Source organism: Anabrus simplex, chromosome 2 (assembly GCF_040414725.1).
Source record: "Anabrus simplex isolate iqAnaSimp1 chromosome 2, ASM4041472v1, whole genome shotgun sequence".
NCBI classification, from domain to species: Eukaryota; Metazoa; Arthropoda; class Insecta; order Orthoptera; family Tettigoniidae; genus Anabrus; species Anabrus simplex.
The window spans coordinates 859,767,305-859,784,055 of record NC_090266.1 but is presented as its reverse complement, the minus strand read 5'-3'; the positions used below and the strand labels follow the sequence as shown (position 1 = coordinate 859,784,055).

General features: G+C 39.6%; 1 protein-coding gene across 2 annotated transcripts in view; it reads left to right on the top strand.

Moving 5' to 3' along the window:
- The window catches only part of Rala (Ras-like protein A), a 358,449-nt gene extending 341,913 nt beyond the window's left edge, over positions 1 to 16,536 (top strand). For both annotated transcript variants that reach the window (XM_067141589.2, XM_067141588.2), the window contains one exon: positions 14,803 to 16,536. In XM_067141589.2, coding sequence (XP_066997690.1) covers positions 14,803 to 14,907 — 105 coding nt within the window. In that variant the 3' untranslated portion in view covers positions 14,908 to 16,536. The remainder of the gene's footprint in view (positions 1 to 14,802) is intronic.
- The last annotated feature ends 215 nt before the right edge of the window (positions 16,537 to 16,751 follow it).

Here is a 16,751-nt window from a genome sequence, read left to right as displayed (position 1 = left end):
TAGCTATATCATTGTTTCTAGACAGAAACGCGAGGTCATTGTGAATGCAAGGCAGTTAATATTGATGCCATTTTTCGATCCTCCAATGTGTACTTGGTTGGGCAGTCCTTTCTTATCCAGTTCTTTCTCCCATTTGTGAATGATCTTCTCCAAAACACAGTTAAAGAGAATTGGAGATTATTTATCACCCTGTCTGACCCCTGTCTTGATTTCAAACTCCTTCGAGACGTTTGACAGGTGTTCGTTAATGTCTGCTTAAGAATTTTAGTTGTTTTGGCATCGACTCTGAATTCTACCCGTACGTCAAACAGCACTTCCCTGTCTACTGAATCATAAGCTTTTTTGAAATCTACAAAGACCACTACCAAACCTTTGGAGATGTAGTTTTCCAGTATTCTTTTCAGGCTTCTGATCTGCTCCACACATGATCTTCCTTTTCTGAAGCCCGCTTCATATTCTCCAAACTGAGGACCTATTTGCTCCACTAGCCTCATCTGCATTGTTTTGGATAGTGCCTTATATGTTATGGAGCAATGGAAATGCCACAATAGTTATTAGTAACCATTCTATCACCTTTCTCATGTAAAGGATGACTTTTCTAATCATCAGGCAGCACTTCAAATTTGCAGATCATTTCCATTTCTTGCACTAAAGTTGTAATTGTGATTTCTTCACTAATATTCAGCATATCTGCTGTGACTGAGTACTTACCTGTGGCTTTGTTATACTTCAGCTCCCCAATTATTTTACAAAGTTCTTTTTTGTCTGGTAGGAATGAATTATTTGTTCCAGATTTTTCCTAGGCCATTTTGGGTTCTTCACAATTTAGCAGTTTTTCGAAGTATCTGGCCAAGATCTCACAATTTTCATCCTTATTCACTGCCAGTCTTCCATCTTCCCTTCGAAAATTCAGGCTTGATGCCTGATACCCATTTAAGTGTTACTTGGCAGTTCTGTAGAAGATTCTAATATTGTTCTTATTAAATTCTATCTCAATGCTGCAAATCTCCTCAGAGATATGGTTTCTTTTGATTTGCCGGAGGGTCTTTACCATCTGTTTGTGCACCGTTTTGTATGTCTCGATTTTGTCATTCATTTTGTCTGCATTCCATGCTTTATAAGCCTCTGTTCTTCTGTCATTTGCCTCGTCGCAGTCTTGGGTCGACCTTCGGTATCTACGTGCATGTTGTAATGGTGCATTTGCCAGTGGTTAGCTGCACATACTAGAGGAAATGAAATGGCGTATGGCTTTTAGTGCCGGGAGTGTCCAAGGACATGTTCAGCTCGCCAGGTGCAGGTCTTTCGATGTGACTCCCGTAGGCGACCTGCACGTCATGATGAGGATGAAATGATGGTTAAAATTCCCGACCGTGCCAGGAATCAAACCCGGGACCCCTGTGACCAAAGGCCAGCATGCTAACCATTTAGTCATGGAGCTGGACATTTTTTATAGTAAAAGAGAAAATGAACTGAAAATAAAATAACAGTAGTGACACTGATGTATTTAAGTGTGTCTAGCTTTCATTTTGTTTGTGAAAGCAAAGCTGCCTCTTCCGCCAGTTCTGTTGTACTGATGGATTATCTCTGCCTTCACTGTGATTGAGGACTTCACCATAAACCTGGCAAGGGTTCAACGTTATACCCCGTGGGATTGGGTCCCCCGTCTGAACTTCACCATTCTGTCACTGGGCTACTGGAGTAGTGGATGCCCACCCCTGCACCAAGGATGCACCAGGCAATAATTACTCAACTGGAGGATAGGTAAGGTGTCCCTATCTCTTTTGAGCCAGTTTAATGGTTGTGTATGATGGTTAAAATGGAGGCAGCATCACTGAAATCAGTAATAATAAGATAAAAAACAAAAATGCCAAAATTCATCACTATACTACAGGTGTCAGGCCAGTAGTACTGTACATTGCAGAGATGCTAGTACTGGACCAGAAAGGTCTACTCAGTACACTAGAGCTTAAAGAATGCCAATTCATACAGAGGATATTATGACCCAGAAAGAACCATGATGGCAAGTGGAGGATAAGGAACAATATGGAAGTATATCAATATATTGAACAAGAAATTCATGCTCACGTTGTAAAAGGCCTACAGTTCAGTAGGTAGAGAAACACTGATCCATGTCCAGGAAGAAATAGGTCTAGATAGGAAGACCAGAAAACTTATTAAGCAGATGGTGATTGATAAAACATCCAAGGTCAAGTTCAGAGGGGTACTATCGGAATTCCTTCGCATTAAAACGGGTCAGACAGGGAAATGGAATTTTTCCACTTCTATTCAACTGTGTTTTTTACAAAGTGATTAGAGAGTGGCTCAAAAAAAAATGCAAGGATTAGGCAGTATACGAATAGGATACAAGAACAGAGGGATTGACTGTCTAGGCACTGAACCAGATTGCCCAGTTGCAGGAACAAGCCAGTAAGATAGGCCACATCCTTCAGGAAGACACAGCACATGACCAACATTGAAACAGCACCTAGAGGGTTGATATTAGAGTCATGAAAGATTCAGAAATTGGATAGACAACAACCTATGAGAAAAGGAGGCACTGAAATCAAGAATCAGCAAGATTAACTTGGCGTACAAACTAACTATGAACACCTACAAGAAGAAAGTAATCTCGATCAATACAAAACTTATGCATTACCAGGCAGTGATCCACCCAGAAGACTTATATGCAGCTGAATGTGTGAACCTGACAAAAATAGGATTGGTCAAGAAGTTGTAACTGATGGGAGAGACAAATTCTGAAGATGATGCTGGGTCCCGAAAGAACAGAGGATGGATTATACAAAAAGAAGGGAAACCAAGAATTGTTCCTCAGTACAGAAATATCTCAGACACCATCTGGAAGAGGAGATCATGTTCTTCGGACACATCTACAGAATGGACTCGGGAAGACTGACCAATCTGGTAGTAAGGTTTTTTGAGACAAGGAGGACCTGAAAGAAATGGGAATAGAAGTAACGGAAGTCAGAATCAAAAACACCAAGATTTTTCAAGAAAAATATCCTGGACCCAAGCTCCATGGACAGAAGAGATTGTAGAGTGAAAGAATGAAGGAGTACCGGGAGAGGATCAAAGCCCGCAGCTGAAATTGAATTAACATGGTCCATAGTTGGCCAAAATGAAAGAAGAAGAAGACCACCCCTCACTGCTGTCATAAGAAAATGACGCCTGAAGTTCTGGGAACATATAAAGTTCATGGATTCAACCAGTCTGATCAACAAGATATTGATGTTCTACAAGAAACTCAGTCCAAACAATGGGTACACCACATATATTGAGAGAATCAGAGAAGACTTAAAACAGTCTGTCATTACACAGTATGCTGAACATTACAGGACCATATACAGAAAAAATATTCAGAAATATCAAGAAATGAGAAGAAGGGGAAGTTCTCTGCAGAACAAAGACAGCAGATCAGCCAGCGCATAAAATCTTACTGGCAAAAATTAGGGGAAGGAAAGTCTGGTCCTAATTAGACGAAGTAGTTGACTTAAGATAATAACTATTGACTTGCTATTTCCTTTAGTTCTGACTGGAACATAGGACATCCACAAAGCTGCATCATCTCACTCTATTGCTTGCAATCCTCTTCACCTCTGTTCAACTCTCTCCCTGTTGTTGACTTCCGTGCTCAACCGAACATCTCCACATGTGTTTAGGTCTTCCCCTTCTCAGGGCAGCCTGGGGATTCCAAACAAATATTTGTCTGCTTCCTTAGTGTGTGTGCTAACCACTTCCATTTTTGTTTTTTATTTGATTTTTTATCTGTTATTCTGATGCTCATGTCCATAGTTCTTAATATGTAATTACCTCTGGCCAGTATACAAAGTTTTAACAATATATAATTTTATTGCAGCCAGTGGCCATACACACAATGATTAGATTACATAGGTAATTAAATTCCATAGAATAACAATGTACACAGTCAGATAGTCACTGTCAAGTACTCACTAGCAGCCATAGTGGGAATCAATTTCCGTTCCGTTTGTGGGACTACTGTTAGAACTCCTTTGGAGCTCCTTTAGGTTAAATCCTCTCTTGGGTCGTATAGCGTTACACATAGCGGGGGTAGGCCCTTTGGTTGTTCTATTTGTGGAATGCAATTAAGCAGTCGTTTTTCTTAGGAGACATATTGATAGTCATAATGATAGTAGGCTATTCCATTGTCTCACGTGTGGAGTTTTAACAATAAGGTAGGACAAACTTTCAGGACACATTCCTCAGACGTAGAAGAAGAAAATGTGTTATATGGACATGGATCGGAAAATACTTTATGTCCATGTTAGAACTCCTGTTGTACAATGTTACATAATACATTAATGATAGGAAACACACAGGAACAGAACATACCTGCATACCACATGAAAGTCTTTCTTATATGGAATGTTCAAAATGCCCTCCTTTAGCATTGATACATGCATCAACCCACCGTTGCGTTGAATCCCAGATGTGCTGGTGCATGTGTCAGTGCTAATGGAGGGCATTTTAAACATTTTGTGTATTAAAAAAAAAAAAAAAAGTCATGCTTCCCATGATTAATGCATTAGGTAGAGTTGTAGAAAATGAGTTCTAACATGGAAATAGTGTTTCCGTACCCATGACCAAATAACATATTTTCTTCTTTTTGTGAGGAATGTGTCCTGAACGTTTGGCCTACCTTCTTGTTATATCCTGTATATCTCCTTTTACAAGCTAAGCGCAGAAGTTGAAAGCATCATCTAGCATACTTTTTTTTGTCATTCCCTTGCAGACTGACTATATTCAAAAGTCCAGACATTCAGATTTCTCCTACAGCCACCTCTTCACATGAAGTTCTGGTTTTCCCCCACAGTAACAACTCCATTATGTATACAGAATTACATGCAGAAATATCTGTATTCATATTACAAAGGTAATCCCAAAAATAAGGTCTTCTAATTTTTTTATAAAAACATAGACTTGTTCATTTCTATAATGGTTTACATCATTTTACAGCTTGAACATTTAGGTATTTTTCTACATAATCACCATTTCGGTCAATGCATTTTTGTAGGCGCTGTGACAGTTTTTGTATGCCCATGTCATACTACCAGCTCACCGCCATGTTGTTCAGGAAGTTGTGGGCGGCGCTTCGGGAAACCTCAGGAACCAAAGTGCAGAGTGATCCGCCGATCTTCACGTATTATTTGCTCAACCTTCACGACTGTCTCGACGGAAATTATCGGTCTCCCGCTCCTTTGTTCGTTCGTCGTGAATTTCAGTCCGACCAGCTGCAAACTATCTACACCACTTATGAACATGTTTGACATCCATGCACGACTCGCCATACACATCCGTTAATTGGCAATGGATTTCAATCGGTTCAGTACCTTTTGCGTTCAAAAACCAAATAACTGCGCGCACTTCGCACTTGGCGGTAACATCCAACGGGACCTCCATTCTCAACGGCTGCCAAGCCAAGACCAAGTGCCTCAGCGGGGCATGCACATGTTTATATGCGAGCGCGGGAAACACTCTTCACAATATTATGACCAACAGCCACATGAACAAAGTTTTGTATTTATAAAAATAATAGGAGACCTTATTTTTGGGATTACCCTTGTAAGTAGGTACATATTAAAACAAGTCAATTAAGAAATGTAATGCATGAGAAACTTACTTATCCTATACACTGATACTTGCTTGCTAAGTTACAGTAGCCAGATCCAGGGGGCATGTCAGGGATTTTTACCTGGATCTGAGGGCTAGTTTGGGGTCCACTCAGCCTATGTGATTACAATTGAGGAGCTATCTCATGGCAAGATAGAGCCCCTGGTCTAGAAAGGCAAGAATAACTGCTGAGAGTATTCATCATTTCGAACAAACGACACCTCATAATCTGCAGGCTTTTGGGCTGAACAGCAGTACTTGGGAGACTGACTCTTTGGGGCTGTTGTGCCATGGGTTTGTATTATTTTCAAAGAATTATATACCGTAGTTAATAATAATGTCACAACTCAAATTTGTACACAAACTTGTGGCTTTTCACAGTTCTCAGAGAGTTTGTGTTCTGAAACAACAGGTTGCATGATAGTGCACATCAGATTATTGTTGTTGTTTTTTTTTTTTTTTTAATGTTGCCCTGACACAGACTGATCTCACAACGTTAATGGGATAGGAATAGGAAGGAATTGACCATGGCATTATTTAAGCGCCAGCATTTGCCTGGTGTGAAAATGGGAAACCATGGAAAACTATCTTCAGAAATGCTGACAGTGGGGTTCAAACTCACTATCTCCCAAAGGTAAGCTCACAGAAAGTGACTCAAGCCACATAGCCAGCTCACTTGGTATATCAGGAATTATTTCAGGTTTATATTCAAGAACATTACCTAGGACACGTTTTCACTGGCAACTGAGTCCAGTATAAAGACACAATTTTCCAGCTAACTCATTCCTGGATGCCAGCGTTTCGCCCTCGTGTGCTAGGTTGGGCTCATCAGTTGGTACCTAGCACACCTACCAAGACGCTGGCTAGTGCATACCGTAGAGGCCACTGCATAGGCTACTTGGAGCCACCGGCAGTGCCAATGCACTATGAGAGACCTTGTCTCCTTACCAAAAATTGATGCCTGCTTGGCTATCAGATGACATAGATGATAATTCCCATAGGGAATCTGGCATCCAGGAATGAGCTGGAAAATTTATAATGTCCAATAAAGGACCATTTATATTGGTATTATAAATTTACTCATTCGGGACAAATATTTCAGATTCCCTATGGGAATTTTCATCTATGTCATCTAATAGCCAAGCAGGCATCAATTTTTGGTAAGGAGGCAAGGTCTCTCATAGTGCATTGGCACTGCCGGTGGCTCCAAGTAGCCTACGCAGTGGCCTCCACGGTATGCACTAGCCAGCGTCTTGGTAGGTGTGGTAGATACCAACTGATGAGCCCAACCTAGCACACGAGGGCAAAACGCTGGCATCCAGGAATGAGTTAGCTGGAAAATTTATAATGTCCAATAACGGACCATTTATATTGGTATTATTAGTACCACCATGCATCGCCTTTACTTGAGCGTAGTACCTCTATGTTAGGTACCAAATAGGTTTGTGATTAGTAGCACGCACGAGCACCGTGCGGTCAGCCCACCACTTAGAGTGCACTGTCAACTTTTACAGTACCTGTGATTAGTACCACTATATGAGCGACACCATGGTTCTGGCTTGCCTATGATTAGTACCAACTATACGAGGAACAACCACGGGATAGTACGAGTCCCTGTGGTTAGTACACTTATGTGATGAACACTATAGGTTTGCGTTGCCTGTAAATGGCGCTGCAATGTATGAAACACCATAGGTCTATATTACATATGCGAATTTCATTACCTGTGAGTAGTACCATAATGTGTGGAATACTGCGAGTCTACGCTACTTTCGATTAGTACCGTACCATGACAAATACCATGGTTCTACTTTCCTAGCGATAAGTATCATTATGAGGGGCCGATGACTTGGATTTTGGACCCCTTTAGACTGCAAGCATCATTGATTCAGTATTGTGCTTTAGAAGCAGTCCCTTGGTCAGTAATACTATTGTTTTATGTCAGTTTCTGTGAATGTATGGCACTGCGGGTCGGATCCACTGATTGTTTTAAATTCATATCCATCCATTCATTCTTTGTCCTCACATTTGAATTCTGGTCAGTGGAGGATTTTGGACTTTTAATTTGTCATTACATTTCATCTCATTTCTTACCATTAGGAGCCGATGACCTAGATCAGGCATCGTCAATTGAGAGCTAAATGCCTTCGGAGTCAGTCTGCTCCCCGCTCTTGAGGAACGAGAGCAGCTTAGTGAGCAAATAGGGAAAGGAGGAGGGGAAGTACATGACGTAGTACACATTGAAGGTCAGTGGCGCAAAGGTATAGCACATCTTTCTGGACAGGTTAAATTGCGACACGATACACGTGAACTCACGTGAGGTGACAGTAGTGTGTTCCCGCCTTTATCCTCACACCACACGACGTTCAAGCCTAGTCGGTAAATGTTGCATTTACTATGGAAGGGAGTTCAGCACAGCGTAGGCCATTGACGCCAACAAGTTTCAAACCTTCTTGGGAAGAAGAGTACTTGATACTTCAAGAAAATAACACACAAAATTTTTAATATGTAATAAAATATCGAATCACATTTAAAAATTTAATCTGCAACGCCGTTGTTCCTTATGTCATGCCAACAAGTATGATAAATATGAAGGCTGAGAAAGGATAGCGTTATTACAAAAACTTAAAAATACCACATTTGAGAATGTAGGGTACGTATATTTCATATTACCCTGCTCAACTCTATTTATATTCTAATGTTTCATAATTCCTCAGCAGTGATTTATTTATGTACCGGTATGTATTTCATTGCTGTTGTTCAGATGGTAACATTTCTGAGCGGCAAGTACAGTACTGCTATGTTATGCAACCCGCCTGTCCGCTGCTCTCTTGTCACGTGACTCACAGCCGTCCCGAGCGGAGCAAGTAACACTGGCTCCCTAGAGCAACTACGTGATGACGTCTGACCTATATGTTAGGCCCCTTTAAACAACAAGCATCATCATCATCTTTATGTCAGCCATGCCTCATCTGGAGCAGAAGTCCAGCTTCCTGCCAATGTCCTGTGTTCCAATAATGATTGGTGTGTTGTGTCCCACTGATCTGCCAATGTGCCATTTTGCACTGTCTGCTGACTCGTGCCCTGAGTTTGCCGTTGCTGTGATTTGATTCACTTGGGACAGTTGAATTGATCAATACACTGTTTCGAAGCACACACTCGATAGCCAACACTAGTAAACATACTATGAAAGCTTTCCCAACCTTATAAATTCCCTTATTCCTCTGTTATTGAAACTAACAACAGTAATAATTATTTCCTTGAAATAAAAATTCACATACCTGTGTTTCAGGTTTTTCATGAAACTGGAGGTCCCATGGCTATGATCACAATATCAATAATCGCGCAAAACATGTTGGTATCAGTACATAATATGTTGAATACAGAACTTGCTTGCATTTCTTTGGAACTTGTTGGTTCCACAGTATACCATTCACACCTTGGTAAACACTTAAGAAAAGGCTAGGTAAGCAATTGATAGGGAATCTGCCACCTGGGTGATAGCACTAAATGCAGATCATTGATTGATTCAGACAACAAGCTTGCTTACTTGTAGAAATAATTGTTCTAGCAAAACAATGCTTGAACAGTTATCATGTTTTTATTCACCTGCAATTTAGAACTACAATAGAAGAACTATTACAGTTGTAATAAGAATGATTTTAGATTTTTCAGTTTTCTGCCGGGCTGAGTGGCTGAGATGGTTGAAGTAAATACATCAGCCTCGTGTTGGTAGATTTATTGGCACGTAAAAGAACTCCTGTAGAAATAACGTAATCTTTTTTCTTCTTCTTCTTCAGTTCCCATTTCTAGTTCCCTCCTGGGTTGGTGTATGAATCCAGGATCTCCATCATTGGCAGTCTATACACCACTCTTTTTCTGCTTCCAGTATATCTTCTATTTTTTCTCTTCTTTATACTCTCCTTCACTGTATCCATCCACCTCTTTTTAGGTTTTCATTGTGGTTTCTTTCAAATCATTTAACATTGATCTGGATTTAGGGCAGTTGCCCAGGTGGCATATTCCCTATCTGTTGTTTTCTTAGCCTTTTCTTAAATGATTGCAAAGAATTTGGAAATTTCCTGCAGGTTTCTCTATGAATACTTTCTTTGGAACTCGGTTTTCTCTGATTAGCTTCGAGTGTCCATACCATTTCAGCTTGCTTCTTTCTATCCTATCCTGTAGTTTCGAAACACCAGTCCTCTTTCTAAGAGCCTCCATGGCTCAGGCGGCAGTGCACCGGCCTCTCGCTGCTGGATTCTGTGGTTCATATCTCGGTCACTCCATGTGCGATTTGTGCTGGACTAAGCGGAGGTGGGACAGGTGTTTCTCCGGGTACTCCGGTTTTTCCTGTCATATTTCATTCCAGCAACACTCTCCAATATCATTTCATTTCATCTGTCATTCATTAATCCTTGCCCCAGAGGAGTGTGACAGGTTTCGGCAGCCGGCACTGTTCCTATCCTTGCCGCTAGATGGGGGCTTCATTCATTCCATTCCTGATCCAGTCGATTAACATGAATTCCGCGGGGAAACTGTATATTCTTAGGCATCGTTTTCCTCTTGAAAATGATGTAAGGCGGCAACTTTCTCCCGTCAGCTGTAATGGCTAGCATTGCCGTGCATCGCAACTTCTCACTACCGCTGGTTTTCATTAATACACTCCGTGATCCAGACACCAGGTAACTGAGAAAAATCCAGGAAGGAGAAGAATAGGTATGATACTGGAAGGAAGAAGAAAGAAAAATGAAGTACCGGAAGATTGGGGAAAGGGTATAATAATTGCATAATTCAAGACCAAGTGAGGCGAATGGAGGAGGATAGGTTACCTAGGAGAATAATGGACTCTGTTATGGAGGGTAAGAGAAGTAGAAGGAGACCAAGACGACGATGGTTGGACTCGGTTTCTAACGATTTAAAGATAAGAGGTATAGAACTGTATGAGGCCACAACACTAGTTGCAAATCGAGGATTGTGGCGACGTTTAGTAAATTCTCAGAGGCTTGCAGACTGAACGCTGAAAGGCATAACAGTCTATAATGATAATGAATGAATGAACAGATACCAAGTGAATGCCTAGCCTTGTGTTCAGGAAACCTTTCTTTATATAAGATACTGTACACAGAGTTACAATTACGGAAAAGTACGCAAGTAATGTAAATAATTGTTAGCGTAATTATGCAAAATTGATGTAAGAAATTAAGTGGTAACAGCCAACAGTGTCTTAGAAATTTTTTTTTTTTTTTTTTCGTTATCTTCCTGTGGGCTGTCTCCTTGACATTTCTTGGCACGGCTGAATGCCAGTGAAGTACTCTTGTTGTGACAGCTTCAGACAATTGCGAGTACGTCGTTCACTCATCCAGAGACAGAGCAGTACTGCTTTCCAAGGATTCCATTCAACCAAAAGTAACATGTTATAGCGAACTAAGAAGTAAAGGATCCTGGTTTTAGTACTCATTCTGGCACTTTTGTGCTCTTCAAGGAGGTATTTTAGCTGGCAAGCCACTCCACATCAGCATTGTGAGGCTTAGCCGCAAAGATAGTAGCAAAAAGTGTTGCTGAATTTTTGTAATTCATTGAAGAGGCAAAATCCTTCACTTTTTCTGCAAGTGTTTTGCTGCTGCAGAGTTTCCTTATATTTGGCAAACCCTTAAGGTCTCTATACTCAAGGTCCAGGCCTACTTCTGATTTTTCGAGATCACTGCCACCGGTGGTCCATAACCCGTTAGAGGAGAGATCCTCAATTGGACTATGTGCAAGTAGGGCAGCATCCTGCTTCATGAATTTACCGAGCTCAGAACACTTTAAGCAAGCCTCGGACCTATGGGAGTAATGGAGTCCCACTCCCATTTGACAGGCGAGGGACTCCTTGGAAACAACTTGGCGAACGAAATGGAATTCGATGGGGAGCTATCAATATTAATGGGGCTTATGGAAGAAAGAAGGTAGAACTTGCTGAGTCAGCAAAGAGGATGCATCTGGATGTGCTAGGAGTAAGTGATATTCGGGTAAGGGGAGATAAGGAGGAAGAGATAGGAGATTATAAAGTGTACTTGACGGGTGTTAGAAAGGGAAGGGCAGAGTCTGGGGTAGGGCTCTTTATCAGGAATACCATTGCACGCAACATAGTTTCTGTTAGGCACGTAAATGAGCGAATGATGTGGGTAGATTTGTCAGTGGGAGGAATTAGGACAAGAATTGTGTCCGTGTATTCACCATGTGAGGGTGCAGATGAAGATGAAGTTGACAAGTTTTATGAAGCATTGAGTGACATCGTGGTCAGGGTCGACAGCAAGGATAGAATAGTGCTAATGGGCGATTTCAATGCGAGAATTGGGAATAGAACTGAAGGATACGAAAGGGTGATTGGTAAATGTGGGGAAGATATGGAAGCTAATGGGAATGGGAAGCGTTTGCTTGACTTCTGTGCTAGTATGGGTTTAGCTGTTACGAATACATTCTTCAAGCATAAGGCTATTCACCGCTACACATGGGAGGCTAGGGGTACCAGATCCATAATAGACTATATCTTAACAGACTTTGAATTCAGGAAATCTTTTAGGAATGTACGAGTTTTTTGGGGATTTTTCGATGATACAGACCATTATCTGATCTGTAGTGAACTAAGTATCTCTAGGCCTAGGGTAGAGAAAGTGAAATCTGTCTGCAAACGAATAAGGGTAGAAAATCTCCAAGACGAGGAAATTAGACAGAAGTACATGGATATGATTAGTGAGAAGTTTCGAACAGTAGACAGTAAGCAGGTCCAGGATATAGAAAGTGAATGGGTGGCATACAGGGATGCTGTAGTAGAAACAGCAAGGGAATGCCTAGGAACAACTGTGTGTAAAGATGGGAAAAGGTGAACATCTTGGTGGAATGATGAAGTGAGAGCAGCCTGTAAACGTAAAAAGAAGGCTTATCAGAAATGGCTCCAAACAAGGGCCGAGGCAGACAGGGATTTGTACGTAGATGAAAGAAACAGAGCAAAACAAATAGTTGTAGTATCCAAAAAGAAGTCATGGGAAGATTTTGGTAATAACCTGGAAAGGCTAGGTCAAGCAGCAGGGAAACCGTTCTGGACAGTAATAAAGAATCTTAGGAAGGGAGGGAAAAAGGAAATGAACAGTGTTTTGAGTAATTCAGGTGAACTCATAACAGATCCCAGGGAATCACTGGAGAGGTGGAGGGAATATTTTGAACATCTTCTCAATGTAAAAGGAAATCATCATGGTGGTGTTGCAAACAGTCAAGCTCATGGGGAGGAGGAAAATGATGTTGGTGAAATTATGCTTGAGGAAGTGGAAAGGATAGTAAATAAACTCCATTGTCATAAGGCAGCAGGAATAGATGAAATTAGACCTGAAATGGTGAAGTATAGTGGGAAGGCAGGGATGAAATGGCTTCATAGACTAGTAAAATTAGCGTGGAGTGTTGGTAAGGTACCTTCAGATTGGACAAAAGCAGTAATTGCACCTATCTACAAGCAAGGAAACAGGAAGGATTGCAACAACTATCGAGGTATCTCATTGATTAGTATACCAGGCAAAGTATTCACTGGCATCTTGGAAGGGAGGGTGCGATCAGTCGTTGAGGGGAAGTTGGATGAAAACCAGTGTGGTTTCAGACCACAGAGAGGCTGTCAGGATCAGATTTTCAGTATGCGCCAGGTAATTGAAAAATGCTACGAGAGGAATAGGCAGTTGTGTTTATGTTTCGTAGATGTAGAGAAAGCATATGACAGGGTACCGAGGGAAAAGATGTTCGCCATACTGGGGGACTATGGAATTAAAGGTAGATTATTAAAATCAATCAAAGGCATTTATGTTGACAATTGGGCTTCAGTGAGAATTGATGGTAGAATGAGTTCTTGGTTCAGGGTACTTACAGGAGTTAGACAAGGCTGTAATCTTTCACCTTTGCTGTTCATAGTTTACATGGATCATCTGCTGAAAGGTATAAAATGGCAGGGAGGGATTCAGTTAGGTGGAAATGTAGTAAGCAGTTTGGCCTATGCTGACGACTTGGTCTTAATGGCTGACTGTGCCGAAAGCCTGCAGTCTAATATCTTGGAACTTGAAAATAGGTGCAATGAGTATGGTATGAAAATTAGCCTCTCGAAGACTAAATTGATGTCAGTAGGTAATAAATCCAACAGAATTGAATGTCAGATTGGTGATACAAAGCTAGAACAGGTCGATAATTTCAAGCATTTAGGTTGTGTGTTTTCCCAGGATGGTAATATAGTAAGTGAGATTGAATCAAGGTGTAGTAAAGCTAATGCAGTGAGCTCGCAGTTGCAATCAGCAGTATTCTGTAAGAAGGAAGTCAGCTCCCAGACGAAACTGTCTTTACATCGGTCTGTTTTCAGACCAACTTTGCTTTATGGGAGCGAAAGCTGGGTGGACTCAGGATATCTTATTCATAAGTTAGAAGTAACAGACATGAAAGTAGCAAGAATGATTGCTGGTACAAACAGGTGGGAACAATGGCAGGAGGGAACTCGGAATGAGGAGATAAAGGCTAATTTAGGAATGAACTCGATGGATGAAGCTGTACGCATAAACCGGCTTCGGTGGTGGGGTCATGTGAGGCGAATGGAGGAGGATAGGTTACCTAAGAGAATAATGGACTCTGTTATGGAGGGTAAGAGAAGTAGAGGGAGACCAAGACGACGATGGTTAGACTCTGTTTCTAACGATTTAAAGATAAGAGGTATAGAACTAAATGAGGCCACAACACTAGTTGCAAATCAAGGATTGTGGCGACGTTTAGTAAATTCTCAGAGGCTTGCAGACTGAACGCTGAAAGGCATAACAGTCTATAATGATAATGTATGTATGTACTGCCATCATATTAAATATAGACTTTATTTTTGGACAAATCACAAGATGGCTTCAAAATGTCAGTATGACTCATTTGAGCGCCGGCATTATTTTTTGCTCTTTCCCATTACCACATTATCTCTGGTGGGACTATTTGAGGATCCAACCAGCCTCTAGGCTGATAACCTATCAGATATATATATAATTGATAATCCTCCCACTTGAATTATTGTACAAATATCTTGATTGTAACTTGAAATGGTTGCTATGTTTGATGTTATCCTAAGTTACATAATTGTATTGTTAATAAAATATTTGTATTATTTTGTAGGTATTCTTCGATCTGATAAGGAAAATAGCAGCTCAAAAAGCAGCAGAAAGTAGCATGGATGGAAATGAAGAAGGAACTGCTCGCCCATGCTGTGAAATATTGTGAACGTTTTAGAGAAATGAAGTGTTTAGTATGTGTCATTGTAAGAGAAAATGTGGTGTAGACAACTGGAAGTGTGTTTGTGAAGCTGGCTATTGGTACGTTGCTAATATGTGTCTATTATATCATTTTAAAAGAAGAACATTTTTTATTTAAGTTTTCACATTTGTTCAAATCAGAAGAAAGCTTTCAGCATATATTTAATGTGTAATGTAAGCCTGTGTGATTTTATGTCATTACAGTTATATCTGGTCTGTAATCTGTATTTCTAAGATTTAGGAAAAATTTAAATTTCTTATAATAAGCAAAAATTAAATAATCACATTATCTCCAAAGCTGCTATCTTTAATTTTAAAAAAGTAAAAAATAAAACACTAAAAGAAAAGGAAGAATATCATTGAGTTTTGTAATGTTTGCAGGTAATGCCAAGATGTGAATTAATTTACACTCATTGGATGAGAAGCTTGAATACACACAAATGGATTGTGTTTGTTATGCCTTTAATGAATATATCATTGTTTGTAAGGTTACCATTGGATTGTCTTTAAAATAATTGATAAATTATACTGGGTCAGTGTCGTGAATTATTTATGCTTCAAGAACAGTCTTTGAAATAATAATGATGAATGTGTTGTTAAGTTAGCTTCAAAGTAAAAGTTTATAAAGATTTCCATGCTGGAAAAAACAAAGTAAAGTACAGTTACACTTGCTACTTCCTAATCTGCAAGAAAGCAAGATATACAGAAACTAACTTGCCAAATGCTGTGGATTCTTGGACATTATTTAATGGTCTGCTTGATGAAAGGAAGCACTAGAGTTACATTAGGTTGAAGACAAAACCGCAAGTGCCTGTCTTAGCATAAGGAATAAATAAATGTTGACAATTTTGTTGTCGTGCATATAGAAAGAACTTAAATATACATAGTATTTGAATCTTCTTAATGCATTTGATAATTTTCTGTTTTTTTAGCATGGCAATGCACATAATGTTGTATCGATATATTTTGAATCGTTTCATATTTACTCAACATCTGAGCTTGAAATTCCTAGGAATAACTAGCTCCCAATCCATAGAATATTTTGTGTTACAGTCAGTGTACAAATCAGATATATCTAGGAGTAGTAATTTTTTGCAACAGTGATATTATGCTAAATGCTTATACTTCCATATTTTAATTTTTCATGACCTGTAAACCACCTTTTAATTTTTTAAAGTGTGATAAAATGCAAAATTTACTAAAAGTGCAAAATTTGTACTAAAATGCGATATAAATGAGAAACCGAATATTGTTTCCAATTAAAACTCTATTTATGCTTATTTTCTGTTCTTCTTCTGGAAACTTAATTATGCATCCTTGGACTGCCTGCATATGCTGTTGACTGCTTAGCTCAAAATACTCAAGCAGCTGTGCAATGTATTTGGGATTTTACTGAGATTGTAGAAGCTGAAAGATATTTCAATAAAAACATGATAGAATATGAATGACAGAACAGAATGTTCAAGTATGTTCTATGATTTCCTTCAACAGTGTCACTGCCAGAATAAATTTTGTATATTTTCTTTTTATTCTGATATGGCATCAATATTATTAGTTTTTCTATGTTGTGCTTAGCCTGTATTAATTTAAAATAAATGTACAGTTTTATTACACTTAATTCATTTTTATTTTACTATTAGCTCTATGCAAATGCAATTTTATTTGGGTTCTTTTTTTCAAAATGCTATGAAACACTAAACTACAAGTGTAAAAAGCTATAAAATGTTGATTATCTACAAATCAAAATGCTAAATTTCTAATTTCAAAACGCTAAAATTTATCACCCGTAAGTATGCCTAATGATAATTGATG